The sequence below is a fragment of the Malaclemys terrapin genome, chromosome 4 (assembly GCF_027887155.1).
Source record: "Malaclemys terrapin pileata isolate rMalTer1 chromosome 4, rMalTer1.hap1, whole genome shotgun sequence".
Lineage (NCBI taxonomy): Eukaryota > Metazoa > Chordata > Testudines > Emydidae > Malaclemys > Malaclemys terrapin.
In genome coordinates this window covers 16,660,359-16,680,439 of record NC_071508.1, presented here as the reverse complement: position 1 = coordinate 16,680,439, position 20,081 = coordinate 16,660,359, and the positions used below count along the sequence as shown (strand labels likewise).

The following is a 20,081-nucleotide window of genomic DNA, read 5'->3' as shown; positions in this document are numbered from 1 at the left end:
TCCATTTCAGATTGGAAATTGAGGCACAGGGAGATGGAAGTGACTTGCCCAAGGTGTCACGGAGTCTGTGGCAGAGCAGGGAGCTGAGCCCAGAGCTCCTGAGTCTGACCCCAGTGCCTTACCCACGAGACCAGCCTTCCTCTGGCAGAGACTTCCCCTGCCCTGTGGCTAAATGCTCCTTCCAGCAGCAGGGAGAGGAGGGTTGAGACCTGGCAGGAGAAATCCCCATTGGCTTTTATGGGTGGGCGGCACCTTTGATCTCCTGAGTCCTGGCCAGTTACACGGAGCCCAGCAGCTGTGTGGGATTCCTGCTGTGTGAGTGCCTGTGTAGAGAGCACCCAGGGTGTGTCCTGCCTGCAGGGACGTTAATGTCGAGAACCGTGTGCTCAGCACTCCACCCTTTTTCTCTTTGTCTGAACAGGTAAAAAAGCAGGAGCCCCTGAAAATCGCAACAAAGGTAACCAGCCTCTCCATCCTTTGAACCAGCACCACACTAACTACCAAGCATTCCTCCTTCCTTCTTCCCATGAGTCTGTGCTCTTCGCCGCTGCAGCGGGAATCTCGCCTTGTTGTCCCAGAAGAGGGTGTAACAGTCCCCACAGTGCTAACCTCCACACTTCCTTTACCCCGACCCCCAACCATCCTGTCCAACTAGGGGCCAGCCTCAGATCCCAGGTCTGTGCTGCTGGAGTTGCAGCGCCCTCTGCTGTCAGCCTAGGGTTCTGATGGCAGGGGTTTGGGTTTTTTTCCCCCCACCACCATTGGTGCTGTGAGGGGGGGATGATGGTTCTTTCTGTGCCCCATGCGGCGGCCTGGCCTCTTCTGGGAGGAAGACAAACAACAGCACATTGAGATCTGTGGGGCAGGAAAAGTGGGAGAGTGGAAGGGGGAAGTCCCATTGTTCAGGGAGGCTTAACATCAGCCTAGACATAGACCGTTGGGACCAAATCTGCCCTGGATGGTTCTGCCCTGTCTCTGATCTGGGATATCAGTTTCTACTGCCACTTTGTACCAGCAGGAAATTGACCACGTGGGATTGTTCTACAGCACAGCAGCTAGTGGTTCCTCCCTCCATTGTTCCTGGATGAATGGGGACATGGAATTTAGTGAGGAGAGTGCTCCATGGCAAATGGGGTGGTGGGGACGGGGTTTTAGTCTAGGAGCATGAAGTGCTGCTCCCCTCCCCCAAGTTTGGAACTGGATCAGTGGTGGGTTTGGCCTGTGAAACTGTTACACCCTGTTCTTCTCATGGCCTTTTTGAATCAAAGTGAGCGTCTACTCCTCCAGTATGTTTCTCACAGTGTTCTTTCCAGGCTGTGTAGAGGAAGCCCATTTCTGCACCTGTCTGTTTCTCCACCTCTCTCTCTCTCTCTCTCTCTCTCTCCTCTCTCAGCAGTTTACGTTTCCTTCCTTCCAATCTGACATGTTGGGTTGTTTTGGGTTTGTGGGTGTTCTGGTTTTGTTCCCTCCTCCCCCCATTTCTGTTCTGTCTGAAAGTCCTAACCATGGAGGTCACAATTTTGGAGCAACCGTGAGTTCTTCAGAATCCATAACACTTCGGTAGTGGAGGCTAGAAAGGGGAATCTGCTCTGAAACAGTTGGATCCGTATGTGAACCACGGCTTGTCTGAGTTGTTTGGATTTTTTTTTAAACCCAAGAACAAGAACTGAGATGAAGCAAATAACTTCCATTATTTTTGTGGGGTTTTACACACACACACACATACACACACACACACACACACACACACACACCCCTTCCTGTTTCATTGGTGCTCTTTGGGTTCAAATACTCACAAGTGTAGGCCAGCGTAGCTCTATAGACCTATGGGGGAGCTATATCTGGCTGCACCATCTGAGGATTTGGCCTTTTTATGTCTTAAGGATCCTAAAGAAATTTTGGGGCTGGATCACAGAGGGCTGAGGGTAAAGGAGCCGGTTCACTCCGCCGCATTAATGAGTCAGTCTCCACCCCCAATCCTTAAACTTCCCTCCCCTCCATTCCACCCCCTCGAATGCTGTCTGCGTAAAGTGACTCCCGCTGAGCTTCCATGAAGGCATTAGCGAGATCATCCTTGGCACGTGCATAGAACGGGAGCTGAGGAAAGGAAATAGTGACAATGAGTTCCACAAGCTATCTCCTGGAGGTGAAGTGCTTAGCAGGATTCCAGAAAGTACAGGACATGCATATGGATGTTAATTATCTGGAGTTACAAAATTTAGGATTAAAGATGACCAAGTGTTTTTGAAGGGATCTAAATCGTCATGCTTCAGGGCATCAAGCAGTCTCCACTGGGGGTTAGGAGGAAACTTTAATGTATTCCATAATGCCCTACTGTAGGGGTTCCTGCACCTTCCTCCGAAGTAGCATGTGCTGCTGGCCACTGTGGGCGAGAGGATCCTGGATTATCCTGTAATCCGATCCAGCCTGGCCATTCTGATGCTCCTGTATTCAAAGGGCTTTACAAACACTTAGTGAATTAAGTCACCTAACACAACCATGTAAGGTAAGTATCGTCAGCTGTATTTCACAGATGGGTAAACTGAGGCACAAGGCAGTGAAGGTGCCCAAGACCACCCAATCAGGGTCACTGGCAGAGCTGGGAATAGAACCCAGGAGTCCCATACCCTACTAAGGCTGTCCTTCCTCCCTAGTGTAGTCAAGTAGAGACGTTTTTTCCTTACCTGGGAAGAGGGGTTGGGAGGGCAAGTGAGCAGATCCCACGAGCTGTTCCAGGCACTTGCCCTATGGGGCGGTGGGGCAGGCTCCCTGGGACGGTGTAGGCTTTAACCTTTAGTGTTTGCCTGTGTGGGCCAGGGGAGTCTTTTTTGCTCTAGGTTTCTCTCTCTCTCTCTCTCTCTTTCCCTCCTCCATCTCTGTCAATGGCGTCAAAAGCTTTCCCCTGCTGCCCCTCCCACTCACCCACTGTGTCTCTTTTGCCCCCGGGGTGTAGCTAAAACTCAGGATGGCGTGGCCCTGGAGATCCAGCCCCTGAAGAGCCAGGAAGGGGTGGAGAATGAGGATAAGGAGAAGAAGAAGGTGAAGGTCCCGAAGAAGGAGAAATCGGTGCTGCAAGGGAAGCTCACCCGTCTGGCGGTGCAGATTGGGAAGGCAGGTGAGCCTGGATGAGGTGGATCTCGGCTCTCGGACAGCTCCACACTGGGCTCCTCCGCTGTGATGTAGTAGTGGCAGGATGTTCCACTAGATGTATTGGCTGTGACCGTGAGGGACAGACAGCGCTGGTTAGAGACTGGCATGGTGTGAGACGGTCCCTCAACTGGCTCCGCTGCTACCCCTCAGTCCTAACCTGCAGCACGTCCTGCTATTCCATCCTTGGATCCCCACACTCAGCTTTGGTGATGCCCCTTCATCTCACCAGTCCCCCCTGCTATTGCTGGCTTGGGGACTCCCCAGGCCTATCTCTGCTCATGCCCCTCAGTCCTGAACTCCAGCTCTCCCCTGCCATAGTCTAGTCCTAGGTCTCCACATAGCTCTGCTAATGCACCTCCATTTTCACCTGCAGCCCCTTGGCTAGTCCAGCCCTGGGATCAGAGACCCTGCTGTGAACACACTGAAATGCCGAGGCAGGTTTAGGTGTGGATGGACGCACAGGCAAAGAGCCCTCAGGGCTCATTCTGCACAGGTCACTTCAGCAGGGTTCAAGGCCCGGGGAAGCAGAGCTCCAAGAAACTCCTGTCAGCGTGGCTTTCCCATCTTGATCCCCAGCCTAGGAGTGTTGGGGGGAGTGCCTATTGCTGGGAGGTGGGGGCATCGCTACAGGTCCCGTTGGCCTCTCACCTGTCTCCTCCCCTAGGACTGATCATGTCGGCCATCACGGTCATCATCCTGGTGCTGTACTTTGTGATCGACACCTTCGCGATGCAGCGCAGGCCCTGGCTGGCGGAGTGCACCCCCATCTACATCCAGTACTTTGTCAAGTTCTTCATCATTGGTGTCACTGTGCTGGTGGTGGCCGTGCCTGAGGGCCTGCCTCTGGCTGTTACCATCTCCCTGGCCTACTCAGTCAAGGTGAGGCCACAGCCTGGGCGGGGAACGGTGGGGTGACTGTGTTCACCATGAGGGCAGGGATTGTTCCCCCTCACCAGAGGGCTGGGGCTGGGGGAGTGTTGTGCAGAGGACAGTAGTGAGTGCCCATCTTCACCAAGGTGTATAGAGGGAACGCTATGTTCTCGATGGCTAGAAGGGCTTTGGTGGGGCGGAGTGCAGCTGGGGGTGGCTCTCCTCCCCACAGGAAGGCCGGGAGCGGAGGAGGCAGAGGCCTGTTTTTTCCCATCTGTTGTGCAGTGAGGCCAGCGCTGGGCCGTGTTAGCTGCTGGGTGGGGAAAGGGACTCTCAGTTGCTCCGCTGCTATTCCCCTGCCCAGCGTCCTGTTCTCCCAAACAAACCCTCTCTTCCCCTCGTTCTAAGTAAGCCAGGATCCTGGCCCGGCACTGCTGGGGATGCACGTGGCAATAGTGCTTCCTGCCAAGCCAGCGGAGAGCCCCAGAGTGGAGCTGGGAGGGCACGCTGGTGTTATGCTGGCCCTACAGAGATGGCATCCCTCGTTGAGGTGACGCTGAGTGCAGCAGCCCACGGCCCCCCAGTTCCTCTGTGTTCCCAGTGCCCTTGGCTCTGGAATCTGCCTGCCTGTGGGGTGCGAAGCATGGCTGTGTGTCCTGTGAAGACACGGGTGGGGAGAAGCCTACCTGCCTCTTAACGCTTTCACTGCCTGTCTTGCACCCCGCTGCAGAAAATGATGAAGGACAACAACCTGGTGAGGCACCTGGATGCCTGCGAGACCATGGGCAACGCTACGGCCATCTGCTCGGACAAGACGGGCACGCTCACCATGAACCGCATGACCGTGGTGCAGGCCTACGTGGGCGACACCCATTATCGGCAGATCCCCGACCCTGAAGCCATCCTGCCCAAGGTCTTGGACCTCATCGTCAATGGCGTCGCCATCAACTCAGCCTACACGTCAAAGATCCTGGTGAGTTGTCCTTCCTCTGCTACTCTGACAGCACTGCTTCTAGCCCCTCCCAGAGCTCAGGTGACTGGCGACCATCCAAAGGAACAGCACAGGGAAAACACGGGGCTGTGATAGGATATGGGGGATGGGGTGTAAGAGCTACTCCCTGGTGAACAAGGGTTTAAGAGCAGCTTAGCACCCTTTGTGTCCTCTACAGAGCTGGTCAGAGGATCTAGTTCAAATAGGCATGAATGGCCCCTGTTATGCAGGAGGTCGGACTAGATCGGGGTAGGCAACCTATGGCACACATGCCAAAGGCGGCACGCAAGCTGATTTTCAGTGGCACTCACACTGCCTAGGTACTGGCCACCGGTCCGAGGGCCTCTGCATTTTAATTTAATTTTAAATAAAGCTTCTTAAACATTTTAAAAACCTTATTTACTTTACATACAATAGTTTAGTTATATATTATAAACTTATAGAAAGAGACCTAAAAACATTCAAATGTATTACTGGCACACGAAACTTTAAATCAGAGTGAATAAATGAAGACTCGTCACACCACTTCTGAAAGATTGCCGACCCCTGGACTAGATGATCAATGGTCCATTTTCCCCTTAGAATCTGTGACTTTCCGTCACCTTGCACAGGCCTTTACACTGATGCGGTGATATGTGATGGCGCGTGCAGAGAGTCTGAAACAATGGGCCAGGTCCTCAGCCGGGGTTTACACCTCTTAGTGCTCCGGGGCTGGGGTTGACCTCAGTGGCGCTATCCTGATTTGCACTAGCCAAGGATCCGGCCCCAGGGCTCTAAGAAGTGGAATCTACTCCCATTCATCTTGGTGCGTTAACTCTGGACCCTGTTGATCACAATCTAAAAAATTCAACATCCATTCTGTCCCTGCAGATCAGACTTCCAACTCCTCCCCCTTCCCCCATCTCAGTGGGCCTGGCCGGGAAGATTTTATTGACTTTTATTCCCCCCTTTCTGCCCACTTTGGGAACTTCTTAGCCACCAGAAAAGGAAGGGGGTCTCCCGCGGCAAGTGGGAAACAAGACGGAGTGCTCCCTGCTGGGCTTCGTCCTGGATTTGAAGCAAGACTACCAGGTGGTTCGGAACGAGGTGCCAGAGGAGAAGCTCTACAAGGTCTACACCTTCAACTCGGTGCGCAAATCCATGAGCACGGTCTTGAAAAACCCGGACGGCAGCTTCCGCATGTACAGCAAAGGGGCCTCTGAGATCATCCTACGCAAGTAACTACCCTCCCCTCCTACGTTGCTGAGTAAGCCATTCCCCTGTTGGAGCCACTAGTGGTGCTTCTGAATGCAAGTTCTCCAGCTGTGCTCTACAGGCCACTGATGGTCTGGGGAGTCCTTCCCAGAATGAACCCAGCATTGGGGGGGCATTGCAGTGGGGAGGGGAGATATGTGAGCGATCTCTCATGTGAGCATACCTGCAGAACAGAGAATAATAATCCCTAGTTCTTCTATAGCACTTTTCTTTTTTCCATCTGTAGATCTCGAGCACTTTACAAAGGTGATCAGTATCATTATCCCCATTTTACAGATTGGGGAAACTGAAGCCCAGAGAGAGGTGACTGGATTGGTCACCAAGCAGACTGGGAATAGAACCCTAGTCTCCCAAGTCCTGGTCCAGTGCACTATCCACTAGGACACACTGCCTCTGGGAAAGCTTCAGGTAGCACCTAGTGAGGTGAAAGGTTCTCTGCCATCTTTGAGCCTGCATGGGGCAAATAGAAGAGCATTGCCCCATACAAGACAGCCCTGTGGCTTCATCCTCAGTTGCCTGGTATAAAATACAATATGTTAATCGGGGCTCAAGCGGAACCTCTTGGGAGGGAGCTGGACATATTTGCTGTGTAATTATTTTGTCACTTCTACTGCTGCCTTTGCTCTCCTGGCAGCCAAAATGCCGTGCAAGAAGCTGCGGTGGTGCCTGCAGCCAGGTAGTGCCATACATCAGGTAGGGAGTGTGTTCCAGAGAGATTCCCAGCCCAGCTTTGCAGCCCAGAGAATCTAGGCTGGTTCAGGGAAGGAAGCATCCGCCTCTTTCTTTCTGTGGGCTCACCTGAAAACTCTTGGGGTTCATGCCTAACGGACAGATGAGGGGCTTGCTAAATCTCTGTGGCACAGTCTCTTCTGCTGTGTGGTTGAGGGCTGGGAGGCTTGTGCCTCTCTCTCTAGTTCGTCTGCAGATGCCAAGCCGTCTCTCCGTTAACTTCTGAAACCTCTGCCGTGTGCAGGTGCACAAAGATCCTGGACAAGAACGGGGACCTGCGGGTGTTCAAGGTGAAGGACCGGGATGAGATGGTGAAGAAGGTGATTGAGCCGATGGCGTGCCAGGGGCTGCGCACCATCTGCCTGGCCTTCCGCGACTTTCCTGCCGACGCCGAGCCTAACTGGGACAGCGAGAACGAGATCGTGTCTGACCTGGCCTGTATCACCGTGGTCGGCATAGAGGACCCTGTCCGGCCAGAGGTACCACAATGCCACCTTGACATGGGCCGTTCGGCTGCTTTGCTGGCTGTGCGTCCCTTCCCCACCCCGCTGCGGGCATGAGCTCTGTGCCTCTTGGTACACCGCTGCTGTGGGGTGATGAGTGAGGTGGCTGGAGCATCCGCACCCCACAGTGATGTTTTGCAGTGTGCCATGCATTGTCTCCCCCGTTCCCTGTGCCATGTGAGTGCCTATTCCTGAGGTGCCCTCACTCTATGCCACTATTTGGAGCGCCTGGGGTGTGCACTTCCCTCCCTTGCCTGTATACCAGGCGCCGGTGGCAGGCGTATCCCCGCAAAGGCATCTTGGTCCGTGCCAAGTGTCTGGGCACGAGCGCTTCTCCAGTGCCAATGTCCAGGGGAAGGGTGTGTTGCCAGAGGTTGCAGAGAAGCCAGGCGGAGAGTGCCACAGGTGAAAGGTTAACGGGAGGGGGGAGGGGGGGACTGGTTTGCTGCCCCCTAGGGTGGGAGAGTACCTTTTTACAGGAACCTGTTTTCCCCAGCGACGCCCACCCACTCCTTTTCCCCCCTGTTCTTTCTCACTGCTCGCCTGGGGGTGACAGACAGATCCCTGGGTTAACGCAATAAGCAGTCCCATGCCTGCCTCTTGATTACATTTTGGAGCCTGCCTCGCTCTCGTCTTTCCCTAATTAGACGTTGAAGTATCTGGGCTCGGGAATCGCATTACAAATGCCCAGTCTGCACCGGCTCTGGAGGCCATGATTCAATTTGCTGATTTCTCAGTAATGTTTACACACACACACCACACACACACTACCCCTGCTCAGGCTTGTTGTGTCTGAGATAAACCCATGGGCGCAGCGATGTGCTGCTGCAATCAGAGAGGCCAGGCCAGGAGAGGGCTGGGCTGCTGTCAACATGCCATCCTGCAGAGTAGGAGAAATAAAACGTCCCACATCTTGATTGGATTGCTCATCCGTACCTCAGCACCGGAGGTTCCTGAGCGCTGTGGCATTGTGTGGAGGAGACAATGAGGTTACGTCTCCCTGGGGGCAGTAGAGGAACGGCACCACAGCCAATTCCAGGAATGGCTCTGAACAGACCTCCTAGAACCGTGGAGAGAACGAGCTACTTGGTTCAGAACTGCTCAGCCAGCGCCTCCTACACCGAGCTTAGAAGTGAGCCGGCTCCTGCCAAACTCTCAGTAACTTGAGTCCCCTGTGCGCAGCCTGGTATGATGGGGTTCCAGTGCTTCTCTGTTCTTCTAAAGTGCCCTTCGCCACAGCGTCTGGGCTCCATAGACCCGAGTCGCCATGCCCCGCCTCCCTGCTCCTGTGGAGCAAGATGGAGACTCTCCGCCCTGCCCTCGAGTTAGCCGCCGCCTGGTTCTTGACTCCAGGGGGCTAGTGCCGAATCAGCCACCCCATGGGCTTGGAGGACAAGGTATAGAAGCAGGACTTTGGTCCTTCCTGATCTCTAGTTCTTGGGGATTACTCTATCTGGGGCCGTCCTCCCAGGCTGCCCTGAGCTTTCCACCCTACGCAGCATCCCTCTGCGTGATCCTGCTGTCAGTGGCTGGCCCAGCCCAGCGGTCTACTGGGACCAAATGAGGCCTGAATTCACCAAAACTCGAACGAACCTCCTGCTCCAATGCCCTCAAAACATCTCTCAGGCCCACCCTGGGCTCCTTGATCTTCATCCCCTGGACCTTCTCCCTGGATGGGCTCTTCCCAGCTCCCTCGCACACCCAACTTTCCCAGACGCTGCTCTTCAATTTGCCCTGGCTCACTGCTGGCCAGGATTCCAGCAATCCTGCCTTAATCTGCCCCTCATTCCCAGGGAGGCCTCCTGCTGCATCACAGCTGCTAGCATGTCCCTTGTAGGCCAGCATTTCTGTGCCAGTGCCCGTTACCCCCATCCCCCTATTCATGCTGTCCAGGTGGGGCTCCTTGAGTCTGTCTGACCCTATGGGTTTGTTTTTCCCCAGCTCCTCTTTTTTCCGGTTGTCTCTCTTCCCCCTCCTCCCCCTGGCTGTCTCTTTCCCACAGTGTCTCTCTCTCTCTCTCTCTGACCTTGCCCTTAGGTGCCAGAGGCCATCGTGAAGTGCCAGCGTGCTGGCATCACCGTCCGCATGGTGACAGGTGACAACATCAACACCGCCCGCGCCATCGCTACCAAGTGCGGCATCCTGCTGCCCGGGGAGGACTTCCTGTGCCTGGAGGGCAAGGAGTTCAACCGGCTCATCCGGAACGAGAAGGGAGAGGTAGGAATACAGATAAGGGACCCTGCCTCTGTATGAGTCACTCAGGGGCCCTGGGCAATGGACTCCAGGGGCATCTTCAGAAGCGTAGCCTGCTGACAAAGGGTGCTGTTAGCTCCGAACCGTAGACCTGGAAGTGCAGCATATGGAGGTAGCCTCTTGCTCCTGCCTAATACGTGGCCTCTTGGACCAAAACTGAGCTGGACCTAGCTGGGTTTTTAATGCTTTGGGTGCTTGTCATGGAGAGCTGTCAGCTCAGCTAACATCAGCTGGGGCTCCTAGCCAGCTTGGCCAGGGATCAGTGACCCCTGGAGGACGCCTGGGCTCTAGACATGCCGTGGGAGAAACAGTTGAGTTGAGGTGAAGGGAACATCCAGTTCTCACTCCCCATCCTGCCCGACCGAATGATCCTTTGCTCTCAATAGAGCTGGACAAAATTTTTCAGTGACTAGTTTATTCACTGAAAAATGCCGTTTCAGGTTGACCGAAACTGTTCAAGAGTTTGGGTCAAATTCCGCCTATCATTTCAGCTGGAGGGAAAAAAGGAGGGAAACTTTTTGGAAAAAGTCGAACTATATCTCTATCTCGATATAACGCTGTTCTCGGGAGCCAAAAAATCTTACCGCATTATAGGTGAAACCGCGTTATATCGAACTTGCTTTGATCCGCCGGAGTGCGCAGCCCCGCCCCCCGGAGCACTGCTTTACCCCGTTATATCCGAATTCTTGTTATATCGGCTCGCGTTATATCGGGGTAGCGGTGTATTTTAATTGGATATTTTTGCTAAATGAACCGTTTTGTCTTCGTGTTTTCAAATCGAGCTAGGGGAAAAAAACTCCACACCCGAAAACTAAACTAAACCTTTTGGACCCACACTGAATAGTTTGTTTTTCAGTTTTTCTTTTCGGCCAGCGAATCGAGTAATCAATGATTCACTCGGCTCCAGTTTTCAAACGCCTGCCTGGCCAGGTGACCGACTCAACGTCTCTCTCTTGGTTGGTCCTGCAGGTGGAGCAAGAGCAGCTGGATAAAGTCTGGCCCAAGCTGCGAGTCCTGGCCCGTTCCTCCCCCACGGATAAGCATACGCTTGTGAAAGGTAAGGGCAATTGGAGAGCCAGCACACATGCTCCTGCACAAATGCCCACAAGGTATGAAACATCGAGCCAGGACTCCTGTGTTCTTTTTCCAGCTCTGCCATTGACTCACTGTGACTTAGAGCAAGATGCTTTTTTCCCCTATCGTCCCTTGTGCCTCACATTTTTTTTTCCCCATCTGTATAACAAGGCTAATTGGTGCTGATCATCTTCCTAGGGGGGCAGTACGGCTTAAGGACTGAGATCCTTGCAGGGAAGGTGATCTGGAAGGGTGAAGTATCAGCAGTATCCTGCCGGAGGTGCTGGGGGTGCAGCTGCACCCCCTGGCTTGAAGTGGTTTCCTTCATATACAGGGTTGATAGTTTGGTTCAATGGCTCTCAGCACCCCCCCACCCCCCAATATAAATAGTTCCAGCACCCTTGCCAGAAGAGATGCTGGATGAGTCTTAAAACAGTGCCTGTCCCCAAGGAGAGAGGCAGCCCGGCAATATTCAGTGGCTGACAGGTGTCCGCATTAAGAGAAGACATGCCACTGTTGTATCGTTGCCACTTCGTGCAGATCTAATGATTCCCAGGCCAACTGCTACCCAGTGCAGCTCCATCTGTGCGAGGACCCCATGCTGGGGCCTGTTTCCTTTGAACCCTGTGTCTGTGTTTCAGGAATTATTGACAGCACTGTTGGAGAGCGGCGGCAGGTGGTGGCCGTGACTGGGGATGGGACCAATGATGGCCCAGCCTTGAAGAAAGCTGATGTTGGCTTTGCTATGGTATGGAAGAACAAGGGTCTTTCTCTGTGTGCTGCATTGTTAGGAAACATCCAATGGATTTGAAGAGGAATGGAAACCTTTATGTGGTATAGGAATCACTCAAAGGCTCACAGGATGTAATACAAGAGATCATTTTAATCATCCTATAGAATTTTATCCCTGCTATAAAATTCTCTATTAAATTCCATAGGATGGTTACAAAACTATCACCTCCCTGCAAAATTTTTGATTAAGTGCTATAGGATTTTTGCCACAAGGGTCCTGGAAAATATCCCATGCCGAGAAACAATCCTCTTATCCTGGCTTAAAGACAGACCCTCCCTCCTTTTACGTTCTTAAAGGGATATTGTCAGATTAAGAATCATGGCCTTAACTTTCAAACGTGGCTGCTGAAAGCTAATGTCCTAAACCCATACATAGGCACCTAAATAAACAGCCTGGTTTTCATATATGCTTGGGACAAAGGTAGGTGCAGATGTTCAGCACCTCTGCAAATCAGCCACATGTATTTAGGAGCCTGACTTAAAGGACCCAGGCCTGGAGTTACTGACCCAAACTTAAAATAAACAGCCCCAGATCTTTCTTATCTTTATGATTAATGCATTCGCTTATTTACCCAGAAAGAATTTGAAAATCTAGTTCACTCTTTGCTGTTAACTCTGTTTGCCTACTTTTTTGCATTTCTGGTCATTTTCCCTTGTTTGTAGTCAGTTTTATGTTCAGGTTCTGGTACACTAGCATAAGGCCGCAATGTTTGGGTTGCAGCCACTACAGAGGAATGTATGTATGTTTAAACAAATTCCTTTTCAAATTTTTTTAAACAAAGATCTGTTGGAAGCCATTTTGCAGGCCTTGGATTTTAAAGGGTTTGCAGTCCCATTTAATCCTCCAGAGCCCCTGCAACATCGACATTTTCTCTTTCTCTCACTCATTGATTTAGTCCAAGCAATGGACTTGATCGCTGGCTAAAACTAAGGTCTTGAATCTGCATGCTGGACACGAGAGTTCCACAAGTGGAGAGGTGACTGGATCGGGTGCTGAAATCTGGTGACCCGTCCTTTTGGGGCTGAATGTTGTGCTGAGAATTGAAAAGAAGGGCTGTCCTGCTGCAGTCTGGGGATAGACTTTCCCACAGGAACAGGAAACTAAGGGCCCTTTACTGCATCTCTCTGACTATGGACTCTGGAGACTGGGAAACAAACAACATGGTCAAAATTCAGTTTCACGTTTGCCCTCCTACCAAAACCAGGGAATTCACAGCTAGGGACAGAATCTCCCAATACCCAGGCTCAACAGGACCCAGCAGGAGAACATTAGGGAAAATGGTTAAGCGGCTCCCACTTAACACCTCTCCTGGCAATGGCAGCATTTGTGCAAACTGAGCACCGTCTAGTGCCCACTACTGATTACTGCAGCCTGATCACTTTTAAATGTCCATTGTATAGTGCCTTAGATGTATGTGGCACTTTGCAAAACAAACAGAGGGAGTCTGTGCCCCAGAGAGATAGCAGTGGGCACAGGGGTCCACCTCCGTTTGGTGCTTATTGCCGGATTACAGCCTAAATTAAGACCAGAGGAGCAGGGGGAAGTGACAAACACAGGGGAGAGTAATCCTCCGAGACCTTTACCAGCAAATGAACTATATTGGGTGCAATTTTGGGGGGAAGCCCATCTGCTCCTCTGGAGCTCCCTACCAGAGAGAGAGAGAGCACTTCTGAATCCCAGTGGTCTCTGTTTGTATGAATGTTTAGCAAAAAGGATGGAGGGGAAACAGCTACTTTTAAGCTACTTTGTGTGGCTATTAGCCATAGCATTAACCTCCGAAGGCCCACAAGCCTCCTGCTAGGGCAGCAGCATGCCAAGGGCTCGAGGAGGGAGTCACAAGATGGTTCAATATTCTATGCACTCACCACTGTAAAGCCCCAGTTTGGAGGCAAATCAACCCTAAAGCAAATGCTTCTGTTCCTTTACTGAGGTGTAACAGCAGGCAGCATGACCCAGTGTTGAGGACACAGTACTGGGATGAGAGAGCCCAGCGTTCTGTTCCAACTCTGCCTCTGATCTGCGTGACCTTTAGCGAGTTACATCCCCTCCCGTGTACCTCATTTTGCTCCTCCGTAAGATGGGGGCGATGCCACTGAGCTGCCTTTGTCTAACGCTTTGCGATCCACAGATGGAAAGCGTTTGCATGCTCAGCAGTATTGTTACTACTATTGCTGTCTGCTCCCTTTCAGCACTCTGTGTAGTAAGAGATGCTGGCAGGGGATCCACCACCAGAATTGACAGCCTGCTGTTCCCACATGGGAAGGAAGGTGCTTGGTGCATGGGACATAAGAAGCTGTTCCAAGCATAGAGGGTGTCCTGTAAAGATGGAGGCGGGCCTAGTCTGATCTGGATCCAAACCTCCAAGGCTTGTCGGCGTTGTGAGACAGGCCTGTCTCTGGAAAGAAGCAGAGCACTGGTGTGGGGAGATGGACAGTTTGCCCAGTGACCCCCAACTATATATATAAAACGATGGGTCTAAATTAGCTGTTACCACTCAAGAAAGAGATCTTGGAGTCATTGTGAATAGTTCTCTGAAATCATCCACTCAATGTGCAGCAGCAGTCAAAAAAGCAAACAATGTTGGGAATCATTAAGAAAGGGATAGATGATAAAACAGAAAATATCATATTGCCTCTATATAAATCCAAGGTATGCCTGCATCTTGAATACTGCGTGCAGATGTTGTCACCCCATCTCAAAATAGCTATATTGGAAATAGAAAAGGTTCAGAAAAGGGCAACAAAAATGATTAGGGGTACGGAATGGCTGCCATATGAGGAGAGAGTAATAAGACTGGGACTTTTCAACTTGGAAAAGAGACAACTAAGGGGGGATATGATAGAGGTCTATAAAATCATGACTGGCGTGGAGAAAGTAAATAAGGAAGTGTTATTGACTCCTTCTCATAACACAAGAACTAGGGGTCGTCAAATGAAATTAATAGGCAGAGGGTTTAAAACAAACAAAAGAATATTTTTTTCACACAACGCACAGCCAACCTGTGGAACTTGTTGCCAGAGGATGTTGTGAAGGCCAAGACTATAACAGGGTTCCAAAAAGAACTAGATAAGTTCATGGAGGACAGATCCATCAATGGCTATTAGCCAAGATGGGCAGGGATAGTGTCTCTAGCCTCTGTTTGCCAGAAGCTGGGAATGGGCGACAGGATGGATCAGTTGATTACCTGTTCTGCTCATTCCCTCTGAGGCACCTTGCACTGGCCACTGTCAGAAGGCAGGATGTTGGGCTAGATGGGTCTTTGGTCTGACCCAGTATGGCCGATCTTATGTTCTTATGACTCATTGCCACCCTCTTCTCCACTCTGTTTCCCCTCAAGGGCATCGCAGGCACGGACGTGGCCAAAGAGGCTTCAGACATCATCCTGACAGACGACAACTTCACCAGCATCGTCAAGGCAGTGATGTGGGGCCGCAACGTATATGACAGCATCTCCAAGTTCCTGCAGTTCCAGCTGACCGTCAACGTGGTGGCGGTCATTGTCGCTTTCACAGGGGCCTGCATCACACAGGTAGGGAGGCTTGGGGAGCAACCTAGTGCTTAGAACTGGATGGGGCTTGAAGCCAGGAATCCTTGGTTTGGCTGCTGACTCACCATGAGACCTAGGGCAAATCATTTAATCTCTGTCAAATGGGGGGATAATGATATTTTGTGATGGGAGGGTTGTGGTTAAAATAATCATGGCAAAGTGTCCGGTGAGGAGCCACAGAACGGCAAAGGCAGTGGTGGTGGTTTTATGTATTGAGTGAAGAGACCACGTTCTCCATGGGGGATTCTTCTCCCTCTGCAGGACTCTCCGCTGAAGGCCGTCCAGATGCTGTGGGTGAACTTGATCATGGACACCTTTGCGTCCTTAGCCCTTGCCACAGAGCCCCCCTCAGAGTCCCTGCTGCTGCGTCGGCCGTACGGCCGCAACAAGCCCCTGATCTCCCGCACCATGATGAAGAACATCCTGGGGCACGCGGTGTACCAGCTCACCATCATCTTCACGCTGCTCTTTGCAGGTGAGTCTGAGGCCATAGGGGAGGGAGAACCTCCACACCAGCCACCCCCTCTGCCTCTAAACCAGTGAGGTGTGAATCCAGGCAGGCTGCTATCTAATCAAGCTGGGCATGTGCCCACCTACAGTGACCCCAGTTCAGTGAATCACATTGTCTGCACCAGAATCTATTAGGTGCAGAGCTCACACTGTATCCAAGGAAGTGGCTCCTTTCAGCTCTCTACTAAGTAAAGGGTTAATTAAATGAACACTTTTTTTTTTTTTTGCTGCTGGAGATGGATTGGCTCCCGGGATTCGTAATGGCCCATAGGACCTTAAAAGTCTAGGTCAGTAGTTCAGTTCTGGCCCTGCTCTGCAGCGACTGCAAGTGGCTGCTGGGTGGGACTCGGTCTAATTCCAAGAGAGTCAGCATCCACAACACAAACCGCAGCTACTGCCTGTTCTAAATGGCCTCCCTCCTTGGCCGCCTCAGCACGTAGGCCGAGAACCCAATGGGCGCTCAGTTCCCCGAGGTGGCAGCTTCATGTCGGGGACAGCAGAGGGCAGCATGAGGTGGGGGAAGGAAGCTGCTGCTGCTGATCCTCTTGGGACGAAGGGAGGACATGGCTATCTCTGGCTGCCTGTCCAGCATTAAATTCCCATCTGCTTAAAGACCTCCAGTGCCTCTGGCAGGGCCCAACGCGGGGACATAACCTCGCAGATGTCTGAATCGGCTCTGCCTGGCTTATCCATGATGCCCTGCACTTTGCTGGTGCCCTCGGTCATGCTGAGACAGGCATCTGTTTCTCCACATTCCCTTAGTCCATCCCCCCGTGTTTCCATAATCAAGCTCCTCCTGCAATTAGAAAGCCAAAGTGGGGGAAGGTCCTATCTTTTATTGGACCAACTTCTGTTGGGGAGAGAGATGCTTTCAAGCTACACAGAGCTCTTCTTCAGGGCTGGGAAACTGACTCGGGCTATGTCTACAGTATATCACTCACAACGCACTTTTGGTGAAGACTCTCTAAGCCAACGGGGGAGAGCTCTCCAGTCAGCTTAATGACTCCTGCCTCCATAAGAGACGGTAGCTATGGGAGAAGTTCTCCTGCCGACTGCGCTGTCTGCACCGGTGCACATCACTCAGAGGTGTGTATTATTCACACCCCGAGCGACATAAATTATACCGAAGAAATCTGTAGTGTACACATAGCCTCAGCGTCCCTGCTAAATTTGAGGTGGAACAGATTGTTTAGCATAAGTAGTTAACACATTTCAAGGGACCATTCAAGGTGAAGTGGCCTGTTTATGACTGGAGGGATATAGGGTGGAGAAGGAGGGGGTGGGGGGAAATAGCTGGGCAGAGGGGGGGTGTCAGTGGGTTACAGATTGTTGGCATATGCCAAAGATTCAGTGTTTCTATTCTGTCCATGATTTTTAGTGTCTAGCAGAGTAGTGAACTTAAACACACAGGCTCTTCTTTTCAAGGTGTTGTGCAGGTTTCCTTTGAGGACGAGGACCGATACAGTGATCGCTTTGTGAAAAGTGGTCACCCACAGGTGATGTAGTGTTATCGTTTTCCTGTGTGAGTTCATTTGAGAGTGTAGTGATGGTCTGGTGTCACCTACACAGTTGCTATTGGAGCATTTAGTGCACTGGGTGAGGTGATAGGCATGTGTAGGAACCATGGGCTGATAAAAGGTATTACCTCCCCTTGCTTTGTGTCTCTCTAATCATGGGACCAACACGGCTGCAACAACCCTGGTTGTCCTGCAGTGTCGGTTCAAATTCCAGGTTACGCGTGAAGGGGCAGGGAAAAGACGCACAAACTTTCTCTTTCACCTCCTGTCTGGTAGGCGAGAAGTTCTTTGATATTGACAGTGGCCGGAACACGCCGCTGCACTCGCCGCCCTCTGAACACTACACCATTGTCTTCAACACCTTCGTCATGATGCAGCTGTTCAACGAGATCAATGCTCGCAAGATTCATGGCGAGAGGAACGTCTTTGATGCCATCTTCCGGAATCCCATCTTCTGCACGGTGGTGCTGGGAACCTTTGCTGCCCAGGTAACAGCAACGGGCACTGAGAGCAGCGTGGGTGCGTGTGGACGAGAGATAGGTAGTGCGTACTGAAGAGAGGAAGGATGGGGATCTCAGGAGAGTGGGGTTTGATTCTCTGCTCTGCCACAGACACCCTTTGTGACCTTGGGCAAGTTTCTTAGCCTCTGTGTGCCTCAGTTCCCCACCTGTAAATGGAGATAATAGTCCTTCCTTACCTTGCAGGGTGTTGCAAGGATAATTGCATTAATGCTTATGAGCTCCTCAGATACTACGGTGATAGAGCTAGAAATGACCTTGAAAACTGGGTTTTGCAGGACCAAGGAGTAGTTTGGATCCAGGGTCCATTTTATCCAGAGCCCGGCAGTCGAGGTGGAGCTAGATAAAAGGTTCTGGTTCTGGCCCGACTGGGAAACTTACCTGGCTGGAGGAGTCTGTCTGCTCCCTACCACTACAGCCTCATAGGCACAGCAAGGGCCAGTCCTTTGGTTTCCCTTTGTTCTTTACCTGGCTCCCAAGAGCCAGAACCCAGATGCTGACCTGGATGAGCACACAGAGTTTCCATTCTGTTGCTCTGGGGTTTGGCGTTTTACAGCTCTGAATTGCACATCCTGTACAAGCCGCTGCCTGGGATGTTAATTTGGTCCTTTTTTCAGTAAAAACGCTTGGCGTGTGCCTATTTAAGCCTGCCACTCCCTTTTGAGATGGGGAAAATTTGAGTGGCTGGGTGCGTAGCGCAGAAGCCTCATCTCGCAGCATCTGGGGAGCTCTGCTGCAAAGAGCATTTATTGTAGAGCGGGTTTCCAGAGCTGTCCAGACAATGCCCTTTGCTCAGTGTCGCGACACTGGGATATGAGAGGATAAAGCACAAGGAGAGGGAAGTTGTTGTGGTTTCTTTGACCCTTTTTTGGGTCTGAATGAGATACCTGCTCCAATATACTGGCCCGACCCGGGTGCAAACTGGAACGGGATTAGGAGAACTAGTCAAAATCTTCCTATGGTGAAAATTTTTTCCCAGTGAGAAACAGCCTTTTATGTAAATGTCAGTTTTTGTTTTGAAATTTTCCGGTTTTTCAATGAAAACCAGTTGCTGAAAACTTTTTTTTTTTTTTAAATGGAAGTGACGTGGCATAGCAAAACTGAACGTTTTCAAGGGGCAAATACTTAATTTCCCTTCAGATGCCTTTGGTGGGAAATTCTTAGCATTTTCCAGCCCCCCAAGTTGTAGCTTTGTTGTCGTGCACCCAGTGACACTGAAAGCATCCTGAACCGGCCGCTTGAGGAGGAAGAGACTCCCAAATGCCACGAGACCTCTCTGACTGCGTGTCCCCTCTAACAGCCCCGCGGCGTGTGCTCTTCTCTCCTGCGCTGCAGATCCTCATCGTGGAGTTTGGTGGGAAGCCGTTCAGCTGCTCCGGGCTCACCTTGAGCCAGTGGCTCTGGTGCATCTTTATCGGTGTTGGAGAGCTACTTTGGGGCCAGGTGAGGGCTGGGCTGATGACCCCACCCCCGCTGTGTATTTCCAAACCCACCGCCCCCGATGGAAACATCTTATCACTCTGCATGTACACGTGTATAATACTTAGTCCTGCCATGAGTGCAGGGGACTGGACTAGATGATCTCTCGAGGTCCCTTCCAGTCTTATGATTCTATGTGTTCAGGAGTTAAAGCCCCCCTCTTCTCCCTACTCCCCCCCCCCCCCCAAGCATAGCTTGCTTCCTTTTGCTAAAAACAGAGGGAGAGCGCTCCGTCCTCTGGCTGGTGCTGTGAGATGAACATCTTCTCTTCCCCCCCGTCCCCCTCCTCCCTCATAAATATCCTGGGGGAGTTGGAGGGAGTGCTGCTGTAGGCTGGCAGATGAGGGCTCTCCCTCTTTTTAACTACTGCCTTGTGAGCAGCTCAGGGCCACAGGCGAACCAGCCTGAGCAATACTGATGGGGGGACTCTTGGGGGATGGGGAGCAAAGATGTCGCGTCCCCGGGATGAGGAAGCAGCTCCATTGGTACAGATGATGGCGAGGGATTAACCCATGGGTCCCCGTGTCTCTGTAGCTGATCTGCAGTGTTCCGACCAGCCAGCTGAAGTTCCTGAAGGAAGCCGGACACGGTACCACCAAGGAGGATATTCCAGAGGAGGACCTGCTGGAGGACATGGATGAGATTGACCATGCTGAAATGGAGCTGCGGCGGGGGCAGATTCTGTGGTTCAGGGGCCTCAACAGGATACAGACTCAGGTATCGTGTTGGGCACTGAGGTGCCACTTCCTGTTCTCCCAGGGGCCCTGGCCGAAGTGATCTAGGGCCCTCCTGTTACCTGTGCAGCTCCTCATGGCCACGGTAACACTTCAGCCCCTCCAGGGTCTAGAATTCCCACTGCCAGTGGCTTTCTGGGTTAACGCCGATCAGCGAGC

At 51.9% G+C, this 20,081-nt stretch overlaps 1 protein-coding gene across 4 annotated transcripts in view; it reads left to right on the top strand.

Annotated features, from left to right (window-relative positions):
• The window catches only part of ATP2B4 (ATPase plasma membrane Ca2+ transporting 4), a 107,176-nt gene that overhangs the window by 66,401 nt on the left and 20,694 nt on the right, over positions 1 to 20,081 (top strand). For all 4 annotated transcript variants that reach the window (XM_054026569.1, XM_054026565.1, XM_054026566.1 and 1 more), the window contains 14 exons: positions 422 to 457; positions 2,954 to 3,115; positions 3,815 to 4,029; positions 4,751 to 4,993; positions 5,987 to 6,228; positions 7,239 to 7,473; positions 9,535 to 9,714; positions 10,720 to 10,807; positions 11,466 to 11,572; positions 14,955 to 15,146; positions 15,426 to 15,639; positions 17,468 to 17,679; positions 19,045 to 19,152; positions 19,723 to 19,905. In XM_054026569.1, coding sequence (XP_053882544.1) covers positions 422 to 457; positions 2,954 to 3,115; positions 3,815 to 4,029; positions 4,751 to 4,993; positions 5,987 to 6,228; positions 7,239 to 7,473; positions 9,535 to 9,714; positions 10,720 to 10,807; positions 11,466 to 11,572; positions 14,955 to 15,146; positions 15,426 to 15,639; positions 17,468 to 17,679; positions 19,045 to 19,152; positions 19,723 to 19,905 — 2,417 coding nt within the window. The remainder of the gene's footprint in view (positions 1 to 421; positions 458 to 2,953; positions 3,116 to 3,814; positions 4,030 to 4,750; positions 4,994 to 5,986; positions 6,229 to 7,238; positions 7,474 to 9,534; positions 9,715 to 10,719; positions 10,808 to 11,465; positions 11,573 to 14,954; positions 15,147 to 15,425; positions 15,640 to 17,467; positions 17,680 to 19,044; positions 19,153 to 19,722; positions 19,906 to 20,081) is intronic.